General features: G+C 37.2%; 1 protein-coding gene across 2 annotated transcripts in view; it reads left to right on the top strand.

Annotated features, from left to right (window-relative positions):
* The window catches only part of LOC128528489 (cilia- and flagella-associated protein 46), a 74,370-nt gene that overhangs the window by 30,866 nt on the left and 20,411 nt on the right, over positions 1 to 23,093 (top strand). For both annotated transcript variants that reach the window (XM_053501333.1, XM_053501334.1), the window contains 22 exons: positions 945 to 1,086; positions 1,726 to 1,909; positions 2,112 to 2,313; positions 2,431 to 2,654; positions 4,234 to 4,338; positions 4,857 to 5,018; positions 5,548 to 5,696; positions 5,811 to 5,909; positions 8,315 to 8,390; positions 8,504 to 8,665; positions 8,788 to 8,988; positions 9,334 to 9,440; positions 9,570 to 9,752; positions 11,265 to 11,400; positions 13,484 to 13,681; positions 16,087 to 16,275; positions 16,659 to 16,709; positions 17,990 to 18,169; positions 18,750 to 18,920; positions 19,124 to 19,221; positions 22,409 to 22,494; positions 22,841 to 23,004. In XM_053501333.1, coding sequence (XP_053357308.1) covers positions 945 to 1,086; positions 1,726 to 1,909; positions 2,112 to 2,313; positions 2,431 to 2,654; positions 4,234 to 4,338; positions 4,857 to 5,018; positions 5,548 to 5,696; positions 5,811 to 5,909; positions 8,315 to 8,390; positions 8,504 to 8,665; positions 8,788 to 8,988; positions 9,334 to 9,440; positions 9,570 to 9,752; positions 11,265 to 11,400; positions 13,484 to 13,681; positions 16,087 to 16,275; positions 16,659 to 16,709; positions 17,990 to 18,169; positions 18,750 to 18,920; positions 19,124 to 19,221; positions 22,409 to 22,494; positions 22,841 to 23,004 — 3,269 coding nt within the window. The remainder of the gene's footprint in view (positions 1 to 944; positions 1,087 to 1,725; positions 1,910 to 2,111; positions 2,314 to 2,430; positions 2,655 to 4,233; positions 4,339 to 4,856; positions 5,019 to 5,547; positions 5,697 to 5,810; positions 5,910 to 8,314; positions 8,391 to 8,503; positions 8,666 to 8,787; positions 8,989 to 9,333; positions 9,441 to 9,569; positions 9,753 to 11,264; positions 11,401 to 13,483; positions 13,682 to 16,086; positions 16,276 to 16,658; positions 16,710 to 17,989; positions 18,170 to 18,749; positions 18,921 to 19,123; positions 19,222 to 22,408; positions 22,495 to 22,840; positions 23,005 to 23,093) is intronic.

Below are 23,093 nucleotides of genomic sequence, written 5' to 3'. Positions count from 1 at the left end.
GTATCCATCAAATAGCTGATAACTCATTTGAACCATTTATAAGTTTTAACTGTCTAAGTTTAATTATTTTTAATGTATTTTGGTAAAACAGTGTAACATAGGTTTACTCTCAAGCCTGGTGTTGAAATAATACCTGCATGCCAATTTAGACAGTTGGAAGGCTTACATAGGGACGTGACTAGGTGTTGCATATCTTACCTGGTTGCCTCCATGTAGATGTTGCCTAAAAACCTACTATTTGTAGTAGCTTGTGCATGTGCTTGCCCAGATATCCATAGCATTACATTATTATTACACTTCAGCATCTCGACTTCAGCTAGTACAGGTCACATGTCTTCATCGCCTAATTATTACAATGAGAAAAGCAAATGTGCTCTTAGTGATCGTGCAGAAATAAAATGTATGTATAACTGTAGTCATGCCTTATCTAATCTAAATAAAATACTTTATTAGTTTAGGTTTTATTTTAAATCATATAGTAAACTAATGCACAGATGGTTTTATAGACACTCTAGGTTGCAACAGGCATTTAGGATGTACCCATGTGCTAAGAAACTGCTTTTGCAATATGATGGTCACTGTCTTATTGTTCTTACTGGACAGAGCATAATCACACATTTACAGCACAGAAAAAAACAAGATAACTTTATTTGGCTTAGTATCACTCATTGCCATAAAAGGGATAGGGCTAAGAGGCCTTAAGCAGTTCCTGAGCAATGAAAAATCACACAGGAGCCCAAAGAAACCATTTTTTTGCCTTTGTCTTATTAGTTCCTCTCTTTTTGTCCTTACTTCCTTCTTGTGTCTGCCTCTCTTGCTGTCCTGGCCACTCATGCTCACAAAAAATACTTAATACTAAATGTAAATTTTTTTGTTGTTAATAATTTTTTTTTTTGCTTTTGCTGGTAAGGCATAACTCTCATGATTACCCACTGTCTCTATAGGTATAGCTGAAGATGATCTGGCAGTGAGAGCAGCCATGTACAATGTGATGTTTCAAATCCATGTAGATGGTGGTAGTTTGAGAAGTGGCCTGGAGGTCCTGGATCAGGCCATCATAGACATGCCTCGGAGCCCTCACAGACTGTGAGTTTTACTCTTTTTATTTACATTTACGTTTAGGCATTTGGCAGACGCTCTTATCCAGAGCGACTTACAAAAAAATATATTTTTTTAAATATTGTATTTATACTCTTTTAATGTATTAACAGGTCAACAATTATTCACTACAGTATACAGGTCAACAATTATTCAATAATAGAGTTTTCAAAGAATGCATATACTGTAAAGCAAGTGATGTGGGATTGGAAATAGTTTTTTAATTTTATGTACATTTTTCTTTAGTATAATTCCATATAATTTGGAATTCTGTTTTTGTAATAAAACTAAGAAGAAAAAAAGAAAAAATATATGTATAAGAAAGAAAATATTAAAATAAATAATATAAAATAAGAATATAATAATAAAAAATAAACAAATATATAAAGCTTTTAGCTATAAAATTTATACTATGTACAAAAAATAAAATAAAATTGGAATGGAATTAAAATGGAAAAGCCACGTCCAGTCATGAGCAAAACATTGTGCAAAGTTCCAGGTGTGCAAAACGTTGACCGTACTGAGGCAAATGATTAACAGTAAAACTCTTTCAGATTACTTGACAGGGCCAGCTTATTTGCTTGTGTATTTTATGCATCATTGTTTTTGCTGTGTTTGTGTGTGAAGTACCCTCTATAAGCAGAGTGTACTGGTGAAGGCTCAGCTGGGAGAGAGCATTGAGTTGGACATGCCCAAGTTTACGGAGTTCGGAGAGGTGGCCTGTGCTATGATGTGGCATCGTGTGGCTCTGTCTAGCAGGGACACACAGCAAAAAAAGCACTGTTATAAGAACGCAATCAACGAATTACAGGTATCAAATATGATAATAATACAACATTGATTCAGTATTTTGTGTGGTTTTATGTGGCACCACCTGATCAATATTTAATTAAAGTTGGTGTATTTAATGTTAACAACCGTTCCTCATTTGTTCAAAATGTTAAGCTTCATCAGTTAAAAATTATAATTTTTTAAAAATTAATTTTCATATTTGTTGTGCTGTCGCTCTTTAGAGTGCTGATAATCAGATGCAAAAGTGTGAAATACTGCTGGAGTTTGCAGAGTGGCTGTACTATAATAATTTCCCTCTGACCGAAGCACAGCTGCAGACCCAGTCAGCCATAGACATTTTGCTCTCCACTGGAGTGGAAGCCAGACAGAGTGACAGTAACCAAGTTGATCCAACTATAATAACACATGCAGACGGTATATTTGGTAAATGTGTTTCTGTATGTATTCAATGTATTTATGGCACAATGTTTTAAGCTTGCTACCAAAAACATTTACATATTTGGTTTGCTTGTATAATGCATGAAATCTTATTTTCGTCAGAACCCCCTGATCAGGTGAATGCGTTTGACCCAGTGAGCAGTCCGTCTCAGCCGAGTGTACAGGTTCCTTCGTCTGGGCCGAGCCAAACTCGGCTGAAAGATGTGCGCACTTTAGATATGCTGGTGCAAGCACACACACTACTTGCTGTCATGGAGGCAAGAGTATCTATCAAGCACCAGCAGTACCTGTTACAAGCTCATGAATATGTTGTGCAGATCTGGCAGGTTAGTGATTGTTTTTACAGTTACCTTTAATAACTGTTGTTCTGCAAACAATCTAGTTTAAAGATAGATAGAACTTTGTTTTCATTGCATAGTACAGGTACTCAGCGACGAATTGAAGTACAGCATTTACCAGAAGTGCAAATAGTAGTGTATATACATCAATGCACTTTATTGCCAAAAGTATTCACTCACCCAAATTCAAATAATTGAATTTATGTGTTTCAATCCATGTAAAAATAAAGCACCTAGCCATGCATACCACTTTTGCAAACATTTGTAAAAGAATGGGTCGCTCTCTCAGGTGCTCAGTCAATTCCAGCATGAATAGGATGCCACCTGTGTCCAGTCATGAAATTTCCTTGCTACTAAATATTCCACAGTCAACTGTTAGCGCTATTATAACAAAGTGGAAGTGATTGGGAACGACAACAACTCAGCCATAAAATCACAGAGTGGGGTGAGTGGATGCTGAGATGCATAGTGCACAGCGGTCGCCAACTTTCTGCAGAGTCAGTAGCTACAGACCTCCAAACTTCATGTGGCCTTCAGATTAGCTCAAGAACAGCGTGTGGAGAGCTTCATACAACGGATTTCGATGGCCAAGCAGCTGCATCCAAGCCTTACATCACCAAGTGCAATGCAAAGTATCGGATGCTGTGGTGTAAAGCAAAATGTCACTGGGCACGTGTTCTTCGGAGTGACGAATCACGCTTCTCTGGTTGCAATCCGATAAATGAGTCTGGCTTTGGCGTTTGCCAGGAGAACGACACTTGTCTTACTGCATCATGCCAAGTGTAAAGTTTGTGGAGAAGGGATTATAATGTAGGATTGTTTTTCAGGAGTTGGGCTCGGCCTCTTAGCTCCAGTAAAAAGAACTCTTAATGCTTCAGCATACCAAGATATTTTGGACAATTTCATGCTATCAACTTTGTAACAACAGTTTGGGAATGGCCCCTTCCTGTTCCAACATGACTGCGCATCAGTACTCAGACATGAATGAGCGAGTTCGGTGTAGAAGAACTTGACTGGCCTGCACAACCTGACCTCAACCTGATAAAACACCTTTGGGATGAATTAGAGCAAATACTGCGAGCCAGGCCTTCTCGTCCAACATCAGTGTCTGACCTCACAAATGCGTTTCTGGACGAGAGTTAAAAATTCCCGTAAACACACTCGTAAACCTTATGAAAAGCCTTATCAGAGGATTTGAAGCTGTTATAGCTGGAAAAACATCATATTAAACCTTATGGATTAAGAATTAGATAGTACTCAAGTTCATATGCATGTGAAGGCGGGTGATCGAATACTTTTCGCAATATATTGTAGATTCATCAGATAAGCCAGTAATATTGTTAAAATGATATTTTAACAATGGCAAAAGAGTAAATTACTGCTTAACATAATTCGTTTTAGTATTTCTTCCATGTTGGCAAAACTTTTACAATTTGGAGCAACAACAAATGACACTTTAGTGTCTTGCAAACTTTATTGAATATTTGCACACGGTCCCACTGCATTGTAGTAAAGTGCGTGTGTGTTTTTAATTTGGTAAAGTTAACATTTCAGGTTATTTCTCCAGGTGTCTATGGAAACGGCTGAGGAAGCCATGTCCCAGTCTGTTGGAGCAGATGGTCTTAAAAAGGCCAAGGAGAAAGATATAGAGGAAAGCTTAAAGTCTAATGAGGTTTGTCACATACACACACACACACACACACACATATATATATATATATATATATATATATATATAGAGAGAGATTTATATATCTAAGTATTTGGAAAACCAACCATTAAACTCATGAATGAGTCTTACAAAAAATGTTTTTGTACGCCGTAACATTCTAGTTTCAGTTCACTTGAACCAAAAGCTTAAACTTGGTTTTGTAGTAAAATGTAAAGGTGGACAAAGTGTGCTACGTGAAGACACGGTTTACCTTGCTTACACCATCAAACAGTCACTTCTCGCCTGACATCAGTGATTGTCCAATAATGCTCTTGTGAACAACAAAGGGAAGTCTGATTCTGGATCAGATGTTAAGACGGCGCACATGGGCATCATGGGCAGTTTGACCTCAAATTTATGTGACTTGTTATAAAAGTGCCAATTTGCATACAAAATGACAAACATTCACAGACTTATATTAGCTTATAGTTTTTATTGGACAAACTGGAAAACTCATAACCTTGCACTCTACTCTCTAGCCTTCAACTGTTCAGACGAAGCCCAAGGTCCCATGTGTGGACATTTCTTATCAGTTAAACCCAGAGAAATGGGCTCAGTTTGAGTGCCCCGCAGAGTTTCGCCGGGCTATCAAACATGTGCGCGAACCTAGCTCCATCAACATCCAAAGCATTGGTATGCAGGTCAGTGACTTTCCACGATGGATCATTCACACTCTTTACAGTGTCAGTCACCTGTGTCACTCACTGGTCAGTCCAACTACTTTTCGAAATCATCCCTTCACCTTGAGTACCATAGAAAAATCTTTCCCTTATGTCCTGCTGAGGTTTCAGTAGTTCGTTTGTGGATGAGGTAATAATGTTAACCTTTTAGCTTAGCAAGTGTGAAATTGAAGGCTGATTTTACTCCACTTAAACTTAGAGACAGAAATCCATGCCATTGATCTGCTGTAAATGAATTAAATTAAATTATTCACTGGACAAAAAAAACATTGCTTTTGAAATGTGGAAACTAGCATAGAATTTTAAGTTTTTAAAGGAACATGGATTTTTATTTTTACACTTCGGGTTACTGCTGTCTCTTTTGGGGGAATATTGAGTAGAAGGGAAGCCAATCTATTGTTAACATATGGCTCTTTTACACTGTTGTCAATATATATTAAACCTGTTAAGGATGAGTTCTTTCTTTGAGTGTGTGTTTATATGCTTTCAGAATCGGACTCTCTTCTATCTAGATGTCCTTGTGAAAGAGTTGGAATCCATCTCTCTGACGTTGTTGACCCTGCCCCCTTTGCACCTGGCCGAGGTCATTGCTTGCAATCTCTCACTCAGCAAGAGCCGTTCTGACCTTTATCGCCTTAGGTATTGAGCCATTTTGCTTACGTGTCACTCTATATTCCTTATGTATCTCTGCTTATTTGTGATTTTATGCTGTATTATCACAGTATACCTGGACAGGCTTTTCTCTTTTTTCAGGATAGTGAAGACCTGTTGTGAACTGGGGCTTGAGTCTTCCTCACCCTACAAAGAAGCACTGCTAAGCTTTGCTCATATTCCTGAAGATGAGCAAATGTTGTAAGAGACATTTATACGGAGTTGGCAGTTTTATGCGTACTTTGTAAGATTAAGCTTTAGCCAACAGTATCTTCAGTAAGAGCTGATATTGGGCCGGTAAAAATAAGTAACACTGCATTTAAAAGGAGCAACAACAGTTAGAAATTATTACATTTATAATATTATTATTTTTTCTTTTTAAAAATTCTTGTGATTGGCACCACGTCCAGGGTGTACTGCGCCTCGTGCCCTGAGTCTCCAGAAGAATCAGATTTATCCTTGACTTTACAGTACCTCATGATCTCCCAATTAAATTTAATCGATGTCCTGTTGCAGTCATGTGGCATTCTGTGAATTTCTATACCCATGATATCGTTACCAATCGTATGCCTGGGTAGCATGTGGCGGAACAAGTAAATTTTTGAAGTTTGATCCTAATTAACAACTATAATTATAAAATATCTTTTTTTTTAATATTTAATCTGATATTACTGCATTTCTTTGTTGTTTTGACATATGTGACGTGGGAATATTAACCCTAAAATTTTGAGGGAAAATGCTATGTGACATCTATCAAAATTTGTTCCAAGTAGTTTCTCCCCTTCTCTCACACCAACTACCTTCATGTCCTCTCACTGCATCCAACCTCAGCATCTTTCTACCACTTTGCTCACAATCTTTCCTCTTAACATGTCCAAACCACCTCAAACTGGCCTCTCTGACTTTATCAGTCACGACCGATCCGGTATGGAAGGTACGATTCTGTTAATTATTTGAATGATTGATTTGGCAATTTTTTTTACATTTGATGCCCTTCCTGCCACAGCCCTCTGCATTAATGCAGATTTGGGACTGGCACAAGAAAGCACTGGATTGTGCCCCCTGTGGTTGCATTTACTTCTACCACCCTAAATGCAATCTTCTTTGAGTCCTTTCTCAGTAGGTGCTTGGTAATTGAGTACATGTCAATAGTATACTTCATTCTTAATCATATTTCCTTGTGCTTGCATGTAATATGGATTAGGCAGCTTCGGTTTCCTCAGTCTCTCTTTATAAGGGAGATCTTTTAGATCAGGCACTAGATTTGTGGTTATATATTGCAGACATTCAATATGTTTCTGGTTCTTTGCAAAACAGGACGTACAAACAATGGTACAGCACACCAAATGAGGTCTAACCAATACAATAAATAGTTGCATTCAGTAAACTTGCTCAATCCGGGAATTGATATGACTTTCATATCATTTCACCTAGCCTGGTGACTTTATTTACTTGGGCCTTAGTGTGCTTAAAGAACACTGAAGAAATACTGGTAAAATCCCTATTCATTTCGACACCCAAATCCCTTTGCACTTCTATTGCTTCCAACTGAACCTTTCTGGATGTTTCACATCGGCCATATGAAGGTACAGTAGTCTTGCTTTTCTTGATATAAAGGACTTTGTACAAGCAGTAGCTCTATTGAACTGAAACTGCGAGCCAAATGACCCCTTAGTTGCCTCATGAAGTTGTTCCCTATCAGTCTCACCTTTCAATGACCCCTCTTTGCACACCTTTGTGTCATCAGCAATGATTTTTACCTGACAACAAAGACCATCTGGTAGATCGTTAATGAATACAACAAACAAAAGGAACTGTTTCATCCATTGTAGCACACTGCATGATTGCAGTTCATGTGATCAGTGTTCTACAGTAATCTATAACTAGGGCTTAGAGGAGCTTATAGGTAATACTGGTGAGGTTCTCTGAATGTACATGTTACGGTATGTGTTAGAGAATGGGTTGCTCAGTGGTCTGATCTGACTGCACAATTTGAAAGCAGCCCAGTGAAACCAGATTGTCACATGAGACCAGATATTATATGTACGGCATACAGCTATCAGTAATGGGATAGTGGTTGTAGTAAGGAATGTTAGGGAATACTCTTAATACAGCAAATCCCCAAATTATAAACAATTTGGATTTGTTTGTATGTCAGACAAACTGAGCCTCATACACCTTTGACACAAATACACAATGAAAAGCATAAAAAACAAACACACAGGTTTGGTATTTAATTTTAGGTACTTGCCTTAATTGCATAATGTTGAATGAAAAAAAAAAAGGAATAGCAATGCATGTAAAATGGAATTCATTACAGTCTACTTATTTCCACATTACGTTGTGGAAATATTTAAAAATGAAAGTGACAGGAACAAAGTGATGTAATGTTATTTAAGAGATAGCATATGTGTATATGACAAATAGTCTATATTTTCTTTTCAGTTTGAATCATTTTAGGGTATGTAGCTTACCATTCTGCTGTGAACCATTATTTTCATTCTGATGGCAAAATTCTTTACATTTTACATGACTGTGTGGATTGACTTGGGTAAGAAAGTTATAATTTCCCTGTATATTAACTGTCAATATTTTTGTGCATCAAGATGTCGAAAGACTGTTGGTCTCGAAAAGGAAAGAACAGGACTTCGTATACAGGCTCAAGGCAACATGATCCAGAAGGTGAGTTTGTTGAGGGCATTAGAGCCTAAAAGAGAAGACAGCTTACATTGTTTTCACCCTTTTTCTGTAATATTTATATGGAAGCTAATAGTAGGCATTGCTTGACTCCTTAGACAATACCTTTTCACGGTGTTGCTGAAGGCAGCATGTGCAGGAAGGGGCTGAGTGGATACACTATACAGGAGCTGTGGCTAGACAAGGCTGCAGTGTGCATCAGTATGGGACTGTATCAGTCTGCTAAAACTCTTTTAGCTGAGGCCCACCAAGTGGCCAAGGTGAGAAACAGCACTTAAGTGTCATTAGAATTATGTCAATAGTTAAAATTAAGCAGTAGGCAACTGGCTGCATGTTTGATCTGTATTAATAGATTATGAATGAAATCCCTTCTGTATCCCAGGAACTTGGAGACCAAACCACACTGGCTAAGAGTTTTTATTTGTTGGCTGTTCTGGCCAGTCTGGAGCAGGAGCATGGCCAGGCTCTTGCTTTATTGGAGCAGGCTCAGGACATTGGTGGGGATGAGGACTTCTGGTACAACCTCTTTCAGAGCCTCTTGAACACCACAGCACAGCTTAAGAGAGGCGATATTTACTCACAGGTGCAATTCTTTAATGTCTGCATATGCAACAGTGCTATGATAATAGAGTATCATGAATTTAAGGTTAACCCGCATTTAAGGTTATCATGTAGGTGGCATGGTGGTTAATTCCAGGGTCCCTGCACCCCTGAATAGGATAAGTGGAGAGAAAGAGTATCATGGCAATTTTTACATGGTTACTGGTCTGAAATTGGCTTCCTGTCCAAATTAAATCCAGGTTAGCCTTTATGCTAAAACTGGAGCACCCTCTGCTGGTTGAAACAAAGTTTTTTTTTTTTTTTTTTACAATAAACCACTGCAGCAGCAGTAAAAAAAACCCATTTTTGCTCTGTTTTTGCTTTACAGGTGTATCAGATCACAGATACAGCCATTAGATTCTTTAGGTCTGCTCTGGAGCAAAGACCGAATCGTGCCCCAGTTTTCCACTTCTACATTGCATCACTACAAGCCATGTAAGGGTGTAACATGTGCCCATGGACGGAACCTTTTATTGTTAAAAATTGGAAAAATATCTCGTATGTTTTATTTATATTCTCATACAACTGCAAAGCTTACATTTCAGCGAGTATGTTCTCCCACAGAGGTGCAGCTCTGTGTCGCGAGTCTCTGAGGGTCACTTGTCCTGGTCACAGTGTTAGTGCTGAGACTGTAAAGAAGCTGAGTGCAGTGTGTGACATGCTGAAGGACAGTGCTGCAACATTCTGCCAGCATGGCTACACGACTCATGCTGCAGAGACAACCATAGAGCAGGCAACCACGCTGAGGTAAAACACCAGGCCTTGCACATAATTTTGAAGTGGAAGTAAAGTGATGAAATAGTTTTCGAAACTTTTTGCAAATAAAAATCTGTGTGGCATGCATTTATGTTCAGTCCCCTTTGCTCTAATTCTCCAAACTAAAACCAAGTGGAAAGAATTAAATAATTCACTTGTGTGTAGTTTAGTCTCATTGTAAATAAGCCTTCAGAGGTTTGTTAGAGATGGTTAGTAATCAATCCCAAGGAACATACCAGACAGGACAGGTCAGGGATAAAGTTGTGGAGAAGTTTAAAGCAGGGTTTGGTTATGAAAAGATGTTCCAAGTTTTGAACATCTTATCAACCACTGTTCAATCCATCATCCGAAAAACCTACCAAGACATGGCCGTGCACTTAAACTAACAGTCAGGCAAGGTGAGCATTAATTGGAGAAGCAGGCAAGAGGCCATTGAGAATCTGTCCGCAGGACAATTATTAGTTGTTCACTCCACAAATCTGGCCTTTATTAGAGAGTGGCAAAAAGAAAGTCATTGTTAAAAGGAAGCTATAAGAAGTCTCGTTTGCAGTTTGAGAGTCATGTGAGGGACACAGAAAACATGTGGAAGAATGTTGGTCAGATAAAACCAAAAGTGAACTTTTTGGCCTAAATGCAAAATGCTATGTGTGGTGGAAAACTAACGCTGTGCACGGTATTTGCAGCATGGCGTTTGCTGTAGGAATGCTTTTCTTAAGCAGGGACAGGGAAAAGTTGATGATAAGACGGAGGAAGTCAAATACAAAGAAAATCTGTTAGACTGCAAAAGACTTGAGACAGGGGCGGAGGTTCACCTTCCAGCAGAATAACGATCCTAAACATACAGCCAAAGCTATGGAATGGTTTAGATCAAAGCATATTTATGTGTTAGAATGGCCAAGTCAAAGTCTAGACCTAAATCCAATTGAGAATTCAAGAATCAAGACTTGAAAATTGCTGTTTACAGATGCTCCATCCAATCTCACTAAGCTTGAGCTGTTTTGCAAAGAAGAATCAGCAAAAATTTAAAAAATAACACTCTTTAGATGTGCATATCCTAAAGACTTGCAGCTGTAATTGCAATGAAAATGGGATCTACAAACATTTTCAGATAAAAGCTTTTAAAAACTGTTGATTATTTTCCCTCCATTACACAATTATGTGCCACTTTGTGTTGGTGTCACATAAAATCGCAATAAAATACATTTACGTTTGTGGTTATAATATGACAAAATTTAGAAAAGGTCAAGGGGTATAAATACTTTTGCAAGGCACTGTATTGGATGTTAAAGCTCCACAAAATAAAGGTCAGGGATCATCGAAGGGACCGCCAATTTTTTGACTCATCCTACAAAACAATTTACCATTTACCTTACATTTTTTATTGATGATTTTATATATATATTACCTTATACATTTATATTATTTATATGAAAAAATTCAGAAAAGTTCACTTCAAGTTTTACTTGACTTATCCCTTTTATTTTTTTTTTTCATTTTATGAAGAATGCTGGCTATTTTCAGCTCCACAAAAGAAAAGAAACAACGGCATTTGCTTGATGCGATCTCACTCACACAGCAGGCTGGATCCCTTCAGGAGGAAGTACTTTCCAGATGCCTCAGCGTTCTCCCAACTCAAGAGGTACCCGTTTATGTACTGTATATAAACCTGAAAATTAAGTTATAATAATGCATATACTTGTACAACGATAAGTCACTTTTACCAACTACTGAAGCAGCTGGTCTGTACCTGCATGATATTATTCATTACACTGCTACCACATTAGATAATTGCATTGATGTATGAATAGGTGTACAGGCATTTTTAATAAAGTGTTCTGTAAGTGTATAGTATATAACATTTGACTTTTTTTTTTAAATATGCTATGAGCCATATGAAAAGATGTGTTAGGTGCACATATCTGCTTAAATTTTATCATTTTATTCACTAATATGTTACTCTGATCAGAGTCATGGTTAATCTGAAGCCCATCATAAACATTGGGGGTGAAATGGGAATACAGATCAAATAAGACACCAGACAATTGAAATGCCTTGCTTATATTCACTTATTCTTTTCCAATTAAGATATTTAAGATATTTCTTTCATAAATAAATTGAGGTGTCTCATAACAAATTCATGACTGCAGAATGGGTCAGTAACAGCTGGAGACTATGACAGCCAATGTCACATAGACTGTCCAAATAATAACCATTCCTGCTTATCGCTGTGGCCCTCATTATAATTTTAACAGATTATTTACCTCCTGACCAGCAGTTTTCTGTTGCTGCAGGAAACATTATTATTATATCCTGACAGTCTATGTGATGAGATTTTATGAGTTTATTAGCTGTGTGAATGTGTCTTAGTGTGAGGCAGTAATTTGTTTTGTTTCAGTTTTCCAACTGGAGGATTTTGGCATCCTCTTCAGCGGTTGTTTATGCTAAATTAGAAAATAAACACTCAAACTGTGTTGGGGGAGTCATAAGTGCCGAAGCAATCAGATTCCTGGACCGATCATATTGTTTTAACTTGTTTTGTGAAAGACAGGGAGACATTAATGTCAAGTGAAAAATTCTTCAGAATTATTATTTTTATTGAATTTGAATTAGTTTATTAAATTATAAATATGTATAAATAGATCTTCACACATCATGCATAGACCGGTTTCCATTTGGGATAGGAATTACCAGTTACATCCTGATACAATATTATCCTGATACCTAGGTGCCATTTTAAATATAACTGTGATTTTATAAGTATTTTGATTTTGTAAATATCCCGATTCGATGTTACATTTTTCCCACTTTTGTTACAATGTTAAACCTTTAAAAAAATAAGTAGCCCATTTCTTATTACATTGGTTTTCTAACTTAAAAACCAAGGACTGCATTTAAACACTACAAACATGATTTAAATGCAAGAATTTAATACTTAATTCAGCACGTCTCTCTGTCATCCACCATAATTATTATTTCTAAACAATTCACTCCTACCACACGGGATATAAACATGCACTACCTGTAGGATTATAAAAAAACGTCAATGCCCTCCTCAAGTGCCTCCAAAGTCTCAAATATCAACTGCAAGCATGTGGGAGCGTGCGGCTTCTAACAGACACACGCTTTTTCCAACGTATGCAATTTTTTACTAATTAGCATGTTTTGAGACAGGTGTAATTGTGTGTAATGGGTGTGTTTGAGACTAATTCGCTCACAAAGTTTGGAGAAAAGGGCAAGTCAAAGGTATTTGATGCACTTGATTCATATCTGAATCGATTTATTTCCCCCATCTCTAGTTTCCACAAATTCTCACATACAGTGTAATAATTTCATTAATATAGCAAGTATTTTCTTAAAAGATGCCAGAGAGCTTTACACATGACCTTCAGCAAACCCCATAGTCTTTTGAGCATTGTACAACACGAATGGTTAGGAAATAATCATGTAAACAGTCTGCAGTGAATCCAAATTTTGACTCTCAAATAATAATGATTGATTTTATGATTCATAAAGCTTTTGAATCATTTATGACCAGTGCTGTAGCTCCCAATCCCTTTAAGGATTTTCTATTTTTATGTCCATATCTTTGATAGAGAAAGTACATAACCTTACATGATCTTACATGAATTTGAACATGTATTTATTTTTATTTTTGTATATATATTTTAAAGGCTGGCAAACAGTAAGCATGTTGTTTACAGTGCGAGTGTGTGTGTGTTCAGGGTGGGTGGTGTTGGCTGCCTGCCATGCGCGTGTCTGTGCGTTTTAGGCTAGCTTTGGCTGACCTTGGTTTGTTGATCCTGGAGAAGAACTGTGAAGAGGAAACGGTCCAAGCAACAATCCGGAGCAGGATGAGTTCCACTGAGCGAGCTGTGGACGAGTATTTAAGAAGCACCGCAGACCTTAACGATCTACAAAGGGTAGAAAACGCACTTCTCAGACTCATAGCACCACATAACTAGAATAAAAATTCAAGTGTTATTTTATTCATCTGCACAAACGTTTTTTAGTGTGGCCAATATGGAAAACATATCAAAAATATTAGAGGCATGTTATTAAAAGTATCTATGAATGTGGATATTTTTCATTTAGCAATTAGTTATTACAGAAAATATTTAAGGAGTAAGCAATAAAACATGCTTGGATGTTTAGAACTGAATGTTATTTAACTGTGAAACATGTAGCATTTAATTGTTTTGTAACAGTTACTATGAGACATTCTCTGACTTAAAATAATGGAAAAGACAGCTTTTAGAGAACCTTCCATAAATGTTAAACAAACATTTGTTTTTGCACAATACAGCTGTGACACTTTTAGCTGCAGTAAAATGTTTGAATTGTGCAAACGTTTTAAAGAAAGCTGTAACTGACAGACCTGGCTGTGGTGGCATGGAGCCCACTGCAGTCCATTTTGCTGAAAAAGTAAACAATCATTTAAAAACCAGGTGGGAAAAAATAAGTATGTTTTTTTTCTTTCATAATCATCAAGTTAGGGTAGTTACCGGACAGGTGTTACTAATGAAATGCACACGATTAACTTATCATCGAGAAGTGTGTCTGCATTTTCATCAAAACAAGAAGTTTGGACAGTTTGGGTTCTGGAGCACTCAGGTGTGTTTCTACATCATGCCAAGAGGACATCAGCCATGACCTCAGAGAAATGATTGGTGCTGCTCAGTAATCTTGGAAAAGTTAAAAGGCCTCAAGACACAATTTTAAATTAATTATTTTGCGACGAGAAGGATTGTTTACAAATGGAGAGCCTTCGGGTCTGTTGCGGGTCCTCTCAGCAAATTCAGTCCAAGATCACCTGTCCGGGTCCAAATTTTCCCATAAGAAATAATGGAAACTCAAATTATTCGTTCCACAGGCCAAAAAAATAAATGAAAAAAATAAATACATGGTGTCAAATTACGGGCACACAACGGGATGCTAAAAAAGAGAGAGAAAATGTATCCTTAACCTCTCTAATGAGACTTTCTTTTGCTTTACGCGTGCGCACATGTGTGTTATAATAAACAGTACATGTGCACTGTATACACACATACGAACACAAAATAAAAGATGTTTTACGCACACACACATGGTCATGGTTATAGTAAACAGTTTACCCGTGCACGGATGTTGATTATACCAGTAAGAGACACACACTAAGACCGAGCAGGGGAGACAATTACCCACAATTCCGCAAGAGGGAGAAAAACCATTGGCTCAGTTGTGATCACGTGACGCTCTGCATCAAAACAAGAAGCGCATGCGTGATACATGCTACTCGATACTCGTAAACCAAGACTTGCTCATTTTTCAAGTTAAAATTTATTAAAAATCTTTGCTAGTCTTGCGGAACTCCCGTAAACCGCATTACTCACAATCCGAGGTTTCACTGTATTATCGAATGACCCAGTAAGACCGAGGCAGAGATGTTTGGCATTCATGCACAGCGCCATATTTGGCAAAAAACAGACATAAGCATGTGACCACAAACACCCCTTAACCACCATGCCTGTCAATTGTTATGAGGTGTTTGTGGTTACATGCCAAACACATGTTTTTTTGCCAAACATGACGCTGTGCATGAATGCCAAACATCTCTGCCTCAGTCTTACTGGGTATGACTTTTCTTTTTATGCGGACATGGCAAATTTACAGGCATTAAGACGACAATGAACACCGCTTTAAAGCAGAATATTGTTGAGAAAAATGTGAGACTATCCATCCAGTAATATAAGCTACAGTAGACCAAAATCGAGTCCTGCAACAAAACAATGATCCCAAGTGATCTTTACAAGAAGTTTTATATATATATATATATATATATATATATATATATTTAATGTATCTCTTTGTTTGTTTTTATTGTTTTTGTGGCCGCATGAGAGTTTTATATAACGCTTGTTTATAAAAAGCTGAATTGTAGAAGGGTAAACTTTATTTCTCCCATAAGTATATATTGTCCCTAAACACTGCAGTAAATTCTTTTCCTGTTTTCGGTTTAATTAAATGTTGTTGTTGATCTTTCGGCTCCTCCACAGTGGACCATCCGATCCACATACAACTTTTAAAAAAATTTTTTACGCCGGATGCCCTTTCTGATGCAACTTTTAGTTTAATTAAATAATAGTTATGTATGCCAAACACACTTGTATTTCAAGTTTGTTTTTCAATCCTTTTGCCATTTAATGTCTGTCCAGATTTAATAACATTGTCTCATCATTTTTTAACTATTCAGAAATAATTGCAAGAAAATGCAGCTTAAGATTCAATATGCACTTCATTCATTCATTCGAATTTTGGATTCAACAAATGTCATGTGTTTCTCCTGCAGGAATGGCTAACAATGGGTCAGTCTGTGGGTCAGCTGATCTTTACCCAGCTGACTGTGGTCCAGTCTCTTATGAAGGACTGTGTTGAAACTAGAATGCAGACACTGGGCATGTTGGGAAAGTGCCTGAGGCTGTTAGCACTGCAGAGAGATCCACTCTACCCCACTTATATGTGGGACAAGCCAATCATGGTATACTCTTCATATCAGAAGTATATTTACTAGACAATCTAAGCCAGGGGTGTCTGACACCAGTTATGTGGGGCCACTGCATTTATAATTTTAGCACTGCTCCTTATTTAGCATGTCTAATTTTATTATTATTTAAATTAGTGTAGACAATCATTGTGTTTCTTTGTCATCTTTTTTACTTGGTCCTTGTTAGTTCATTTTGGTGATTTGCTGCATTTATGGAGCGTATCGACCATATTTGCCTTGGTATGCACGATGAAATTGTAATTCTCAAATCAGTATCAGTACTAATACAAAGATTGACTGTGTAAATAGTTGTTCTAATTAACATTTATTTGTTAATCATATGCAAAGTACTCATTCAAGTCCTTCTGTTGCACCAGGTGGAAAACAGAGCAGAGGGAGAAGACACTATTAAAAGTGACGAAATGCAGGTTGAGTAGTCGCCCAAGACAAACGCACGCACACATCTGTGATTGGGTGGGAAAAACTAATTACACATTACACATCGTTATTAAGCTCCATTCACAAGGACTTTTTAATATGTCAGAGTTATAATGACATTGCCAAGAGTGTGACTGAACATACCCTGTCTGCATACACAACCCTAACGAGTTTCTCATTCACGGACCTGCAGCACAAATCAATTTGTTTTCTCACAGATTCCTACATTCCTTTGGGTAGGATGCTTTTGAGTGTAACCTCTTATCTAAAGAATATCACAGGACAGAACATACTGATATACAAAAGTAGTACACCTCATAGTGTGTGTGGTGCTGCACAATGCACAAATGAAGTGTCACTACCTCAGAAGTCCACAATTTTTAGATAAGAGCACAATCTGTAGTATGTCCACTAACAGTGTTGGGTGTAATGTGTTATTTTGTACTTGGATTACTTTTTTGATGTAACAGGTAATCTAACGTGTTAGATCCGCCATTTAAGTACTCAGTTATTTAGGTTTTTTTTTTTTTTAATGTAATCCAGAATTTAGACAATTTATGCAATCCGTGAGCCAGACAGCAGTCATTCCCAATCTGGAGGTAGTAGACTTGATGGGGGCGTGCTTTTCTTCTTCAAGAAAGAAGAATACATGGAGAATTTCACCATGATCAAGGAGGAGGGGAAAGAGTGAATCTGATTGGTTGGTTCTTGTCACATGAGCTGCTGTGCACTTGCGGCATTATGAAAATTTGAGATTTTTTATCTTGACTGTGTTGCTCTATATTATGAGCGCACTTGCTGCACGTCTCCATTTAAAATTACAAGGTTTAGCTCGCAAAAGGACTGTCCACTACCTCTGTGGTGTATTGTCCTCTCCTCTTGGCCCAAAGTATCTGCTTTTCAAAACAAGGAATAAATTATTTTAATTAATAAATTAAAATAATCTGGCCTGGTTTATAGGTTGTTTAATTCACCATTATTAGACCAGATCGAAAGTGTCAGAATTTCAGTTGTCTTTCAACATCTTTAATGTTGCCAAATTAATTTTGCTTCAATAGTTTGAAATTCAAACATTATTCATCCTAATGTATAATAACATCTGATTTAAATCTGTATTACATAACCTAATTTTGTGTACATAATTCCTATTCGGATATGAGTATATACAGTATTTCTCTCACTTTTGGTGGTTAAAAATAATTGCACACATACAAATCTCCGCTAATAAGTGTGACCCGTTTCATGAGTTGTTGCATGTGCTGTCCTACAGAACAATGGAAAGGGAGTACAGCAGATGCTGGCGCAGGCCAGTGAAACTCTAACTGAGGCTTTGAATCTTGGGCTGCAGCAAAACCTGCCTGAGCTACTCTCATATGTCTGCGAAGAGCTACTGGAGTCTCACAGCAAGAACGACCCAGCTGTCTTAGGCCAGTACCTCGCCCTGCTACAGGTTATAAGTTCTTCTACTGTTAAATAAAAAGACCTCGCGCACATTATCTGATGCAAAGTGATATAATATTAGGGTAAAGATTAGCCTTTTACGTCCCAGTGCACAACTATTGGGTGTTTTAAAAATTTCCATACATGGGTAAAAATAATCTAATTATGCAATTATATTCAATTCAATTCAATTTTATTTGTATAGCGCTTTTAACAATTGGCATTGTCCCAAAGCAGCTTTACACAATCAAAATTATATGAATAACGCCTGATGTGTTCACACATGTTCATCATGAGTGCAAGAGATGACTTTGTGTGTGCTTACAAACAAATGTCAATCATGTAGATAATGGTTTGTAAATAAAGTTATATTTTGCTAAAGGATGTGTATATATTGTGTATATGTATACAGTATATATATATATATATATAAAGAGAGAAAGAGAGAGAGATTTAAATTTTTCTGGGTTTGTTTTTATTATACATACATGGTTTTGGGAGTAAAGGACGGTTTATACTGTATGCACGTTAATGTTCTTACTTTTTATTTTTACTGTTTAACGATTACCCTGCCTTTCCACTGATCTCAGAGCTGTGTGTGCTGTACCGAGATGTCCAGAGTGTTACGTGCTGCCTGTTGGGACAGTAGTCAATCTCAGTTGGCGGCGCTTCTGGGCCTACAGAACAACCTGAAATTATCTCAGCCCAGCCAGCACAGTCTGCTTTCAGCCATTGACCACTCACTCCAGACAATATCCAAGGTGCTGCTCTTTTAAACCCTAGACTAGAACAAAAATCATTTCATGTTCAGACACACCTGTGCAGTTGAAAGTGGAGTAGTACACACTGAAGGGGTGATAAGCAATTCCCCCAATGCAAGTGACAACAGGCACTAAAGCGAGATTCACAACTTCTTTGTTTTCACTACGGCTGCTTACACTGTTTTATGTTTTAACCACCTTAGGCCTACAGGCAACTGATTGTAAACCCTAACCATCAGAACTTCCTGGGAGAACTGCCACCCAATCTCAAAATTCTGTTGTTGCAGCATAATAAAGACAGGTGAGGACATACTGTATTTTTATTAAACAGAGTAGTGTGTTATACAAACATACAGAGGAGAAGCTCTTTGGTAAATTTTTTGGTAAAAAGCATTTTTCCTGTCTATTGGCCTAATCACCCCAACCTTGTGGACACGTACAAAATATTAGACACAATGCTGTAGAGCAATGATGTCTTAACATTTTTTAGTACATTAAAAAAATACTATACAAAGCAGTATACAGTAATTAATGAAACAAAGTCAGTAATCAATGTTGTGAACCTTTGTTTAAAATATAGTCTTGGATAGAAATTCTGCAGTTTTTATAACAAAATTAGCCGCTTAGTTTTACTGAACATCCTGTAGAACCAGCCACAGTCCTTCTGAGGATCAGTCACACCTGATTTTTTGTCATGCAGCAAAACCCAGAAGCTTTCTTTTCTTTTTTGTTGTTTTTGTCTGAATAGCAGTCTTTTGCACAACATCGATCTTTTCTAGTGTGCAGATATTTTCCTGGAAATCTAATGTTTGAAAATCCGAATTTAAAAAAAAAATATATAAACTTAATAACAGAGTCAAACAATAACCATGCATGAGAAGTTTGTACTAAAAAACATACGGTGCGTTAGACATTTGCACAGTATTGTATTAACTATACATATAGTACATACATTTTTATACATTGAACCTAATTTTTCAATTTATTCTGTTGTGGAATTACTACTTCTGACCATGTATATGCAGCAACCATTAGTAAGTATAAATGTGTAATCACAATAACTTTATTACCAGGAGCTGCTATCATACCCTTTCAGACATGCAAACTTCTTTCTATTAATATGACAGCATCTGGACATGCCAATTCATGCCTGAGGACCCTGGTCATTTTTACATAGAAGTCACAACAGCAGTCCTTCTGTGTTGGACCTGCTAACATTCATAGATAACTAAAAACATACCACAACTAGCACAAGGTTACAGTTTACAAGCAACATGCATTCGAGCTTAAGGCAGTCTGAGACAAATACATTCAAACATAGTAAGAAAAATGACACTTTTTGACTGCAATCAGAAGCTTAAACCAAACCAACTCTAACTTTAAAGTCATTTACATTCAAGTGTCAGAAAGATTCAAAATATATTCAAATTTAGTGCAAATTGTTGTTTGTAAACCTAAACAGCTCCAACTTTCAACATAAAAAAGTTTATAGGTGTTTTATAGACAACAAAAGACACTAATTATATATATTTTAAGTCCCAGTTTCATGATGCTTAAAGGGTCAATTCACATGTCACGTTTAAAAACGTGTGTAAAACGCCGCTTTTTCCTCCCGTCCAAAGTGCTTGTGAGCTTGTGCTTTTGTGGCATCTGCCATTGTGCTTTACATCAATCCTTGGAGCAAAAATAAAAAAACAAAGAATTTTACAACGTGATCAAGGAGGACAGAAAGAGTGAATATAGGTAGCTACCTAAACCTTGGCAGAAAAGGTCAGTAGATGGAGACACTGACCTTTTATTTGCGTATTTGTATGGTAACATCCTCACCGTATAGGTACATAACGATGTCGAACAGGGAAACTATTACATTTAGCCTTAATCTCAGGCCAGGTTCGCCGCAACGATCTCCTAATAGACTAAAAAACTAACACTTTATTGTTGAATATATCACGTTTTTTAGTGTTATTAGAAGGTAGGAACATACACTTTATTACCTTGTAATATTGCATTGCTAATTTGAGGTGTGGGCTGGGTCCAGATCGACTTGCTGTGGGGTCCGGATACGGACCAGAGTCCAGACTTTGAGAACCCTGATTTTGTGTGTATAGTAGGTTTATTAATAATCACAGTCAAGTGTCAAGTGACAGTTTAAAATTCACATGGTGTAGTGTTTATTCAGCATAAATAAATGCATATTTAATCAAATCAAAGCAAAGATTTACATCATTTTGTCACCCTTATTGAGGTTTTGCTCAAAACCCTTATTGCTTTTAAGCAAACAAACAAACATACACAATCTCATATTCTGTTTCTGTGCCAACACAGGAAGACACACATAAATAAGTAAAACTTCCTAACAAGCCATAGGTAAAGGCATTGGACTACGGTTCGGAAGGTCCCAGGTTTAAATCCCACGACCAGTAAGTTGTCCTCTACTGGGCCCTTTAGCAAGTTAACCCACAACTGTTTAGATGTATATTGAGATAAAAATGTAAGTCGTCTGGATAAGGCGTCTGCGAAATGCTTCACTGTAAATGTTGACAAATTATAATAATACGAGCATTTGGTGAAGTCAACATTTTTGTGAAGTCATTCCCATATTTTGGTAAAGGTCAAATTTACAAATTATAAAGGTAATAATTTTGGTCCTATCTGACATATGCAAAAACCCAAATGCACAGTTCGATGTCTGAAGCCTCCTTTGTCGACAAACAACATTCTGTATAAGACTTTATGCCAGCACGGATCCGTGCCACTTGAGTTTTATTTGTTAACTGATTGAAGCTATCAGCGTTACGTATCCCATGTCTGAAAAGGCTTTACTGTCCATCATGTGAGTATGATTAATCTTAGTTACTGACTGTGGTGCTCAAAAGAAGTTGCAGAGTTGCAGACATTTGAAATAGAAATTAAATCATATATATTTATTTGATCAGGAATTTGAGGGTGATGGCTTTAAAAATGCTGCAGTTGTATCACTGTCCATTTTTGTTTAGTTTTTTTTTTTATACCAGTGGGCACATTATAATACTATAATGCATGTTGCAATACATTTCAAGTCTAAATACAACAATAATGAGGGATTTTTACAGTATCACAGCTTTTCCAAATTTCCAGCTTGTGCATGTGTAACCTTAAATGCATGCCTTTGTTTACCCTATATGCCATCTGATAGCATTTCATTATGTTGTGCACTGAATAAGATATTGCATTCTACAAGCAGTACATTTAATGCAGTTTCAGGGCTTCACTGCTAGAGGGTGCTATAAGTGATGCTTAGTGATACAGCGATTGTAAAGGTTGCTGACATGGTGCGGCTCACACTGCACTTTTATAAATATACACATGCATACAAAGTTATGTAGCAAAATGCATTGTGCATCTAATAATTCTGACGCTTCATCAATCATAATGAATTCATATGAATCAGTGTAAACGTAATATTTAAACTTTGTGGGCCCCAGTATTACTCTGTTTTTCTCTTGCAGTTCAGTGCTCTATGGGGCTTTTTATGAAATGGCAAAATCGGAAAAGTCATCTGAAAGTCAGAAAGTTAAAGGTCTGCATACAGCAGGTAAAGTCTTATCACTTCCCTGTTGAATTTCTTCCATGCCCTGCTCATATAGATGTACAGAATAGTATGTCAGTATGTAAGTTTTGTGTTCATTTCTTTGTATACTTTTTAAATAAATTTTCTGTATTGCAGTGTTGCTAAGCCACATTTAAGGTTATACTGTAGTTAGACTAAGGTAAAGTAAAGAAAAAGTTCTACTCAGAATGCACTATTAAGAGTTGAATGTCCAGGATATGAAGAGGGGCGCACAGTGTTTTAAACCAAGTATTTGCTCAGTGGGACTTATTACTGTTCAGACCTGCCTGAAATAGCATGCATCTTCAAGAAAAAAATTGTGCTGCTGCAGGTGGGTTAGCATGTTCAAGGGTGGCCAGGGCCCGGGTGCAGCCGTCTGTCCTGCTCCAGCTTCGAGAGCAAGCCCAAGCCTTCCGACAACTCGCTGCACAAACCATGATCAAAGAGTCCTGCTGGCTGAGAAATGCTGTGCAGAATGATGAAAACAAACAGCTGGTACACACACACACACACACTCGTGACCCTATATACGGATAAAGTGGTACAGATGATGAGTAACTAACTAACTGATATGCAATAAAGTA

The sequence above is a fragment of the Clarias gariepinus genome, chromosome 8, assembly GCF_024256425.1.
Source record: "Clarias gariepinus isolate MV-2021 ecotype Netherlands chromosome 8, CGAR_prim_01v2, whole genome shotgun sequence".
NCBI lineage: Eukaryota > Metazoa > Chordata > Actinopteri > Siluriformes > Clariidae > Clarias > Clarias gariepinus.
The sequence above is the reverse complement of the archived record's forward strand: the minus strand, read 5'-3'. Positions and strand labels throughout refer to the sequence as shown.